Source organism: Sceloporus occidentalis, unplaced genomic scaffold (assembly GCF_023333645.1).
Source record: "Sceloporus occidentalis isolate IW3139 unplaced genomic scaffold, rSceOcc1.0.p SCAF_2, whole genome shotgun sequence".
Classification (NCBI taxonomy): domain Eukaryota; kingdom Metazoa; phylum Chordata; class Lepidosauria; order Squamata; family Phrynosomatidae; genus Sceloporus; species Sceloporus occidentalis.
In genome coordinates this window covers 144,847,612-144,857,939 of record NW_028316982.1, presented here as the reverse complement: position 1 = coordinate 144,857,939, position 10,328 = coordinate 144,847,612, and the positions used below count along the sequence as shown (strand labels likewise).

General features: G+C 47.6%; 1 protein-coding gene across 1 annotated transcript; it reads left to right on the top strand.

Moving 5' to 3' along the window:
- The first annotated feature begins 2,760 nt into the window (after positions 1-2,760).
- LOC149319100 (uncharacterized) lies at positions 2,761-9,552 on the top strand. The gene is made up of 3 exons (XM_089508381.1): positions 2,761-2,835; positions 5,535-5,655; positions 8,174-9,552. Exons 1-3 carry the CDS (start codon positions 2,761-2,763, stop codon positions 9,409-9,411), a joined length of 1,434 nt encoding a protein of 477 aa, XP_089364507.1. The 3' UTR covers positions 9,412-9,552.
- The last annotated feature ends 776 nt before the right edge of the window (positions 9,553-10,328 follow it).

The following is a 10,328-nucleotide window of genomic DNA, read 5'->3' as shown; positions in this document are numbered from 1 at the left end:
CAAGGAGCCTGGCCTCCTTCTCTCTCTGGAGCCTCAGGAGAGAAAGAGAGGCCTCAGAGAAGGTTCTGGAACATTATTCCCCACACTCACAAGCAGCACACAAAATGGCTGCCGGAAAACAAAATGGCTGCCGGAAAACAAAATGGCCGCCAGAACACAAAATGGCCGCCAGAATGCCAACTGTGAGTCTGGGCAGTGGGCGGGGTCTTCCAGCTCCTCTGCCCCCATTGGCCAGCCTCAAGAGGAGGAGGAGGAGCCTCTGTTTCTCTATTTAGCTCTGTGCGGAAGAGTGAGTGAGGAGGAGAGAGACAGTCAAGGCCTGGAAGTGTTAGGCTTCTCTGCTTTGCTGAGGTCTGGCTGCTTGGGTCTGCTGCTGCTTTTCTTTGGCCTTGCCCTCAGGGTGAGGAGGCAAGGAGCCCAGCAGTCCTTCTAGGCATGGCCCACTCTCTCTGAAGGTGGGAGAGTGGGACTCCCCAAAGGGGATGGCTCTCCTGCTGTAGCTATGATGATGATGATGATGATGAAGCTGTTTTGAGGGCTGTGGGGCAGGGATGGGGCTGCCACCACCCCTTAATCATCATTAGTGCCACCACTCCTGGGCATTCTTGCCTGAACCACTGTCATGGCCATGGCTCAGTGTCAGGGAGCTCTGGGAATTGCCTTTTGGTTTCCCATTTTAGCTGTTGTTAAGGTTCACAAATCCTGACTTTGGGGCCCCTTCATCCTCCATTTTGCCTTCCCTGAAGGCCTCAAACTGCCAAGCGCTGAGGCACAGGCAGCCATTTTGTTTTCCGGCAGCCATTTTGTTTTCCGGCAGCCATTTTGTGTGCTGCTTGTGAGTGTGGGGAAGAATGTTCCAGAACCTTCTCTCAGGCCTCTCTTTCTCTCCTGAGGCTCCAGAGAGAGAAGGAGGCCAGGCTCCTTGGGCCAAAAGGGAGGAAGTGTGTCTCTTTTCTGAGAGGGTTTTCTTATACAGAAATGGGGAGGATAGTTTTAAAAGAAGCCTTGTTATTCTTCTCAAACATTGGGCTTTGGCTTCCAAGAGGAGGCTGCCTCCCAAACTAGGCCAAAAGTACCTCCTTTGGGAGGTTTTAAAAGTCTCCCCAGTTTTCTTATGGATAGATTTTCAGGCAAGAAGGAAGATGGCAGACCAAACCATCTCATATGACCAAGAATGATACATACAAACAACAACAACAAGAAGAAGAATAAGGATTAGACAGAAAAACAAACTGCTTATCTTTCAAAAAGTAAAACCATTTTTAAGAGAAAAAATCAGCCTTTGTTGCTTCTACACGTTTACAACTGAATCAGGCTGTATCTGCACTGAAGAAATAATTCAGTTTGAAACCGCTGTAACTTTCCTGGCTCCATCCAGTGGAATCCTGGGATTTGTAGTTTGTTGCAGCACTAGAGCTCTCTGGCAGAGAAGGCTAAGTGTCACAAAGGAAAAAAGCCTGGTTTCCATAGCACTGAGCAGTTAAAGCGGTGTCAAAGTGCCTCATTTCTATAGTGCAGATGCAGCCTTCTTGGGAAAGGGGCTGATGCTGGGGAAAAGAGGAGGAATGCATTAGGAAAGGAGGACGGACGCTGGACTGGCCTCCCTGAGCGGTCAAGACCTGAGCTGTGGATGATGGGCACACTTAATATTAATATCTTTCACTATTGATTGTAATTAAAGAGGGGATCAGGTTCCTCCTTTCAATAGCATCAGGAAAATGTTTAGGTGTTGTTAAGGTTTGGAAATCCTGTTTGGGGACTTTTTGTGTTCTCTCATCCATCGTGTGTGATCAGGAAAACCTTTCTGGATTGTTTAGGTTCAGGAATCCTGTTTGCGGACCCTTCTGACTTTGGGGCCCTTTCATCCTCCATTTTGGCTTCCCTAAAGGCATCAAACTGCCAAGCGCTGAGGCACAGGCGGCCATTTTATCTTTGCAGCGGCCATTTTGTGCTGCTTGTGACTTTGGGGAATAATTTTCCAGAACCTTCTCTGAGGCCTCAGTTGAACAGAGGCCTCTCTTTCTCTCCTGAGGCTCCAGAGAGAGCAGGAGGTCAGGCTCCTTGGGCCAAAAGGAAGTGTGTCTCTTTGTGCCTCTGGCCCTCCATTTTGGGGTGAAGGAAGAAAGGAAGGAGCCTGTGGGGGTCTGAGGAAGGGGGGGCAGGGGACTCAGGGGCAGTGGGGAGGCTGGGCTTTGGGGGCTGGGAGAGAGAGGCGGAAGCCATCTCACATGGCCATTCAATGCCTGGTGAGAGTGTTGGGTGCGAGGTACTGGAGACAAATCCAGCTGTGTTTTTGTAGCCAGAAGCAAAACGAAGACATCTTCCTCTGAGGGCCACTGGGAAGGTCAGGAGGTTTCAGCAAATGATGCACTCATTTCACATCTAGCTACGGGGACATAACCAGGGCCCTCTCCAATTTCCCACGCCCTAATCCCCCACGACTAATATGGCATGGCGTATCTGTTGTGTAGGGGAGCTGCAGTGAATCTATGTTAGGTCCAGGGGGCTTTGTTTGGTGCAGAGGGAGGAAGGGGATACCCACCTCTGCATGGGCCCAAAGGCGGCATATGTCACCTGCGTATGTCCCCAGCAGGATGCTGTTCTCTTTGTCTTTGACTGCTGCAGGGTTTCTTGCCAAGCCAGTCCTAACCCTGGTCCCTTTTCTCAGGACCTTCATCTTGGCCTCCTTGTACACGGCTTTGGCTCTTCTCTTGCTGGAAGTGACCCAAGTGCAGGACCACCAGGACCGCTGTCCACCTGATGGCTGACAGAGAAGCCAACCAGAGGGAGCTGGGCTCCAAGAGAAAGAGGCTACCGAGGTACAACAGTTCTTTGGTGAGTCACTATCCTATTAGCTTCATCTGGGTCACTGCTGGGCCTATTTATGAAAGGAATGAAATACAATACTGTCCGAGTTTGGCAGAGACAGTCCTGGTTAATCCTCTGTCACCCCATTATTTCGGGGGCGTTTAAAATGTCCTGGTTTCTCTCTTCTCCTCCCACTTTCCCCTTTCTTCAGCTGACTCCAGTTTCTGCATAATGAATGCCAAGGAGTTTGCACCCCATCAACTCAAACATGGGGAAAGGCGAAGAAAGAAGGGGGCAGGGACATGTCCTTGCTAGGAGTCTGAGGCAAAAGCAAAGTGCTGTGCCCTTCCCCGCTTGTGTGATCTTCCTCATAAACAAGTTTGACCATCTTCACCACTTTCTGGCGTTGCTTGTCCACATGTGTCTTGTTTTTTCCATCTCTGAAATGTTGGGGGATAAGGGAGAATGTCTCTGGATCTAATTTGGGGTTGGCCCCATGGCCCTCAAGCCCACAGTGCTGTCCAGAACTGCTTTTTAGAAATGACATTTGCCTCTGAAATTTGGCAACAAATGGCTAAATGCACTATAATCTTTGGAAGCCAAATGTACTATACGGAGCATATCACACTGAGCTTTTTGGTGGTGTTGTGACTCCGTTCCAGCTCACTTCCAAAGTGATTGCAGTTCCAATGATCCGGTTTCATGTCATAAACTGACTGTTTTATCAGACGCCATTGATTTCTATGGGAGCCCCTTGCGAATTGCTTCAACAGTGTTTCAGAAGTCACCCCTCATTTTGAGAAAAACGGGGAAAAAGTCCAATGTTCATAGAATCATAGAGTTGGAAGAAACCACAAGGGCCATCCAGTCCAACCCCCTGCCATGCAGGAAATCCAAATCAAAGCATCCCCCATTGACAGATGGCCATCCAGCCTCTGCTTAAAGACCTCCAAGGAAGGAAACTCCACTACACTCCGAGGGAGTTTGTTCCACTGTCGAAAAGCCCTTACTGTCAGGAAGTTCTTCCTCCTAATGTTGAGGTTGAATCTCTTTTCCTGTAGCTTGCATCCATTGTTCCGGGTCCTGTTCTCATGACTCCAGAGAATTCGCTTCCAGGCTGCCTTCGATTGCACTGCAATTTGTTCTGGTGTGAAAAAGCACTCTGATGCCACCCTCCTTGGCCCCTGCGTCCTGCTCCGTCATTCCCCTCCTCTTCCTTCATGCCATCTCCTCCTTTCTGCCAACCAGCCGATCCCATCATCCCCTGCGTCCCCTGCATCCTCCTAGACCCCGATATGATCCCTTCCTTCAGCCTGCCACCAATCCCATCATCCCCTGCCTTCTCCTAGACCCTGATCTGCTCCCCTCCTTCAGCCTCCTACCAATCCCATCATCCCCTGACTCCTGCATCCCGATCCTGGCCCCAGGGACCCCCAGCGAGCTAACCCATCATCCCCTGACTGCCCCTGCATCCCAATCCTGGCCCAAGGTACCCCCAGCTACCTATCCCATCATCCCCTGACTGCTCCTGCATCCTGATCCTGGCCCCAGGGACCCCCAGCAACCTATCCTGTCATCCCCTGACTGCTCCTGCATCCTGATCCTGGCCCCAGGGACGCCCAGCGACCTATCCCATCATCCCCTGCCTTCTCCTGCATCCTGATCCTGGCCCCAGGGACCCCCAGCAACCTATCCCATCATCCCCTGCCTTCTCCTTCATCCCGATCCTGGCCCCAGGGATCCCCAGTGACCTATCCCATCATCCCCTGCCTTCTCCTGCATCCTGATCCTGGCCCCAGGGACCCCCAGCGACCTATCCCATCATCCCCTGACTGCTCCTGCATCCTGATCCTGGCCCCAGGGACCTCCAGAGAGCTATCCCATCATCCCCTGCCTTCTCCTGCATCCTGATCCTTGCCCCAGGGACCCCCAGGGACCTATCCCATCATCCCCTGCCTTCTCCTGCATCCCCATCCTGGCCCCAGGGACCCCCAGCGACCTATCCCATCATCCCCTAACTGTTCCTAGACTCTGATCTGCTCCTCTCCTTCAACCTGCTACCGATCCCATCATCCCCTGCCTCCTCCTTCACCTCTATGAAGGATGACAGCTAAGGAGGGGGCAGGAAAGGAGGACAGTGTCCAGAGCCCCACTGAGCATGCCCAAGGGTGCCGATTCGCATTGTTGAACCCTCAAAGTATGCTCTGGTGTGGTAATACAATGTGCACTCACTCCCCTTTACTTGAATCCGCATCACGTGATTTGCTTGGAATCGAACTGACTTTGCTTGCCCCTCACTTTGGAAGGACAACAGAAAGGCAACCTGGTGTGCAAAAACATGACGTTTTAACCTCAATCCGAATTGCTAGAGAGGAGTGACTCTGGATCTGGTGTAAAAAAAATCACGCTTTGCATTGCTAGAACAGGAGTGACTGCGGATCTGAGCTGCAACCCCCACCCCATGTGTGATAAGGTCCTACGTGTCAGGATAGTCAGTATGCTAATCCATCATCAGTAGCCCAGCCATGGTCTAAATTATATTGTTGATTATATTGTATATTACAAACTAGGTCTCAAAGGCAGTAGCTTTTCTCTTGCTAACAGAATTTAAAGTTTATTTCCTGGACTAAATTCTGAGGTGATCAAATAATTTTTGGGATGCATCATGTGCTTCTCCCTCCCCTTTTATTAGTCATTCTCTGGATGAGGGCTATTTTCTATTGCAGGTGACCTTTGCGGATGTGGCGGTATATTTCACTGAGGAGGAATGGAAACTGTTGACCAACAAGCAAAGACTTATGTACAATGATGTGATGATGGAGAATTACGAGAATGTGGCCTCTGTGGGTAAGGAAGATCAATTCATTGCCCTTACTATGAAGACTGAGGGCCCTTTCATTCTAGATTATCATGGCACTGTGATTCCACTTTAGAATTATAGAATCACAGAGCTGGAATAGATCACAAGGACCATCTGGTTCAACCCCTTGCCATGCAGGAGACACATTGAAAGCATCCTCGACAGATGGCCACCCAGCCTTTGTTTACAGACCTTCAAAGACCCTTAAAGACCTTCAAAGAAGGAGAACTTTAGAAATTAATAATAATAATAATAATAATAATGAGATGCCACCATGCTCTGAGGCGGAATATTCCACTGTGGCATAGCTCAGGAAGTTCCTTGTAATGTTTAGGTAGAACCCCTTTTCCTGTGGCTTCAGTCCAGTGTCCTTTGCTCTAGAGGAGCAGAAAGCAATCCTCAGTAACTCTTCAAATAGTTGACCAAGGCTATCATATCCACTCTTAACCTTTTCTTCAAATTAAACATTCCCAGCTCCATAAACCACTCCTCATAGAGCTTGATGGTTTCCAGACCCTTCACCATTTTCCTTGCTCTTCTTTGGATACACTCCAGCTTCTCAACATCCTTTTTGAATTGTGGTGACCAGAAGTGGACACAGTATTCCAAGTGAGGGCCTGACCAAAGCAGAACAGAGTTGCATTATTACTTCCCTTCATCTACAACATAGAATCATAGAAACTATAGAAGGGCTATCCAGTCCAACCCCCTGCCATAACACTATATCATATTGATGTAGCCTAGAATCACATTCGCCTTTTGAGCTGCTGCAAAACACTGTCGATCCAGGTTCAACTTGTGGTCTACCAGGACTCCTAGATCCCTTTCACACTTTATTTAATAGTCATAGCAACATTCTGTGAAATCTTGGAATTTGTAGTTTAGTGAGGCACTATTGCTCTCCACTTTCTAAGGGTTCTAAATACCCTAACTTAAACTGTCAATTCTAGGATTTTGTGGGAAGGAACCATGGAGAGAAATGTGTTTTGGCTCCAAATGCTCCTCAGCCCATCCCTGACCATGTTTTCTAGCTTTTTGGCCCCTCTTCCAGCCTTTTGAGACTCTGGAGCGGCTTCTTGGGCAAAATGCCTCCCTTGGCCTTGCAATGGCTTAGAGAACAATGGCAAATGGACATCACTTCCCCAAAGGGATGCTGTTGGATATTGAGGGGCAAAATATTACTTATCCCCCCCCCCCGGGAATACAATGTGGAGGTGCCTCTGAGATCCCCTGGGGGGCAATGTGACCCCCCCCCATCACCAACAGTAGTTCATCCCCGTCCTAGAGATGTCGTAAGCCTGCTTTCTGGCATTTTACCCTCACCAAAGTTGGCGTCCAGGTCCCAGCCCCTTTGTTCTGCCTTTCCTATTATTTATATATTTATTATCCTGCCTTTCTCAACAAATGAACCTCAAAGTGTCCCTTTTATGCATCAGGCGCTGTGGGTGTGTGTCTGTGATAGAGAAGAGATGCCGAAGGTGAAATGCTGAAGCAGTGCAGATGGGCAAGAGGGAAGGTTGGGGAGCAGAGGGAGAAAGGCAAGGGGATCTGGCAGATGGGAGCCAGGAGGGGAAGGCAGGAGCAAAGCCAGGATCGCCTAGCTCTGTGTGGCGAGGAAGGGACCTCTGGGAAGGGCCAAGAGAGGGGCCTTGGGGATTGGGAGGCAGGTCTAAAACCAAATTGAATGCAATGGGTGCTTGGTGCAAATATATCAGACATAAAGGATTAGCACACTGGCTCTTGGGTCCTTCTTGGCTCTGAATTCTGATTGTGTTCCCAAGCCAAAATACAGCACAATCTGAGGGGGATGCTCCCAGATACAGCTCAACAATAACAGAGCAGAGTAGGGAAGCAAATATCCAGATACAGATATTGATAATGAACTGACCACTTTCCACACTTAAAAATAAGTCACCAACACAGTTGATTTCATCTAAATCCTTGGAGGTTCTCTATCTTGAGTTGCTAAATAATACAAATATTTGCAATTTCTCCTCTCTGACTTCCATCAACTTCACCATCTCTTTTACACACAACTCCAGTCCAATCCACACCAATCCCCATTTTAGCTGTATAACGTATTGGTTTTGAGTCATCTCCTGGCACCAAACACCATGAAGTGACCTCTGCAGTTAGCTTGCATCATGCCATGTGCTCTAACTCAGCACTCTATGGCAGTCTCACAGAATATGATGCCACCAATCAATCCAAGTATTATTGCACATGTTTCATGGGATATTTTTTCCACAGTCCTTTGACTATCTGCTTCCACTGATTCCTTCAAGGCAGTCCCCATACAGTCTCTTCTTTGCTAGCTCCTGTGAGTAAGGATACAGTCGTTCCATGGATTTAGGGGCATAAACAGCAGGGTCACGCTTGGGTTCCTCACAGCAACTTTATTAATTTAATCTCAAATATGGAGGTGTTAATGAGGGCTAATTCATGGGGTAACAGCCTCCTTTCTTAACTCTGATTTTCAGTCTTATCTGTCATTGTCCTTTACAGAAGAACATTTGATTCATGATAGAGTCCACACAGGAAAGAAGTCACATAAATGCCAGAATTGTGGGGAACGTTTTGCTTACAAGTCAATCCTTGTCATGCATCAGAGAGTCCACACCAGAGAGAAGCCACACAAATGCCAGCGTTGTGGGAAATGTTTTACTTGGAAGTCATACCTAATGGCACATCAAAAAGTTCACACTGGAGTGAAGCCATACAAATGCCAGCATTGTGTGAAATGTTTTTATCAGAAGTCACACTTAGGGACACATCAGAGAGTCCACACAGGAGAGAAGCCATGCAAATACCAGCGTTGTGGGAAAGGTTTTTCTCAGAAGTCAGTCCTAGTGAGACATCAGAGAGTCCACACAGGGGAGAAGCCATACAAATGCCAGCATTGTGGGAAAGGTTTTTCTCAGAAGTCAGTCCTAGTGAGACATCAGAGAGTCCACACAGGGGAGAAGCCATACAAATGCCAGTGTTGTGGGAAAGGTTTTTCTCAGAAGTCAGTCCTAGTGAGACATCAGAGAGTCCACAAAGGAGAGAAGCCATACAAATGCCAGCATTGTGTGAAATGTTTTTATCATAAGTCACACCTAATGACACATCAGAGAGTCCACACAAGAGTGAAGCCATACAAATGCCAGCATTGTGGGAAAAGTTTTTCTCAGAAGTCACACATAGTGAGACATCAGATTGTTCACACAGGAGAGAAGCCATACAAATGCCAGCATTGTGGGAAAAGTTTTTCTCAGAAGTCAAACCTAGTGAGACATCAGATTGTCCACACAGGAGAGAAGCCATACAAATGCCAGCATTGTGCGAAGTGTTTTTATCGTAAGTCACACCTAGTGAGACATCAGATTGTCCACACAGGAGAGAAGCCATACAAATGCCAGCATTGTGCGAAATGTTTTTATCGTAAGTCACACCTAGTGACACATCAGAGAGTCCACACAAGAGTGAAGCCATACAAATGCCAGCACTGTGGGAAAAGTTTTTCTCAGAAGTCACACCTAGTGAGACATCAGATTGTCCACACAGGAGAGAAGCCATACAAATGCCAGCATTGTGCGAAATGTTTTTATCGTAAGTCACACCTAATGACACATCAGAGAGTCCACACAGGACAGAGGCCATACAAATGCCAGCATTGTGGAAAATGTTTTTCTTCGAAGTCATACCTAATGACACATCAGATTGTCCATACACGGGAGAAGCCACATAAATCTCAGCAGTGAACCAACATTATTTTTGTCAATAAGTAATATTAAAAAATATATTTTAATTCAGTAGGGCTAAGGAAAGGCCTTTGTGATTTTGTTTGTAAGGTTTGTCTGTTCATATGTCTGTTTGTGTTTTAAAGGTGTATTTTGTTAAGTTTAGGTTTTAATAGGATTAATAGGATTTATTTATATACTGCCCAATCACTAATTTTAATTGCTAATAGTATAGATAGATGTTTTGGGTTGTAAATTCGACTTGGGTTTATGGCTTGTGGTATAGGTTAGCTAGATGGGGGGCTGGGATTTGTTGCAGCTGGCTAGAAAGTTATGGGAATGATCGCTTTGGCAATGTGTGGGATGTTGGCTGAAGAAAGTTGGAGGCTGGTATTAGGAGAAAGGGGGCTAGTTTCTGGGAATGGCAAACGTGGCCTTGTTATCTGTGGGGCATAGACTGTGGGAATTGGAGGTGGGGGCTAGGTTTGGAAGAGGGTGGAGTTTTAGAGGTTTGGGTTTTAATGTATTGTTTGTCTTGGAGTGGGCAGTTCTGGCTTAAACACTGAATTCCTGACTCTGTGTTCTTAATAAAATTCTTTGCTATTTCAAAACACTGGACTCTTTGATGCACAGAAGTTCTGAATTTGCGCAAAACTGACCCTTTCCTCTCTCCTCAGTCCTCAGCTCCATTCCCATCCATAAGAACAGCAGAGGCAAACACACACACACACACACACACACACACACACACACACACACGATACACAGAGAGAGCTTGATTTCCAAAGCAGAGCCTTCCTTTCCTGCCTTTCCCTCCTTAGTGCAGCTTGGCACCTTGGGCTCCATTGCAGTCTCCTCAAAGGAAGAAAGGAGGGATGGAAAGGGAGGCCGCTGAACCCCCGGCGCATGCTTTCCTTTCCCACAAAAGCCTTAGTGGA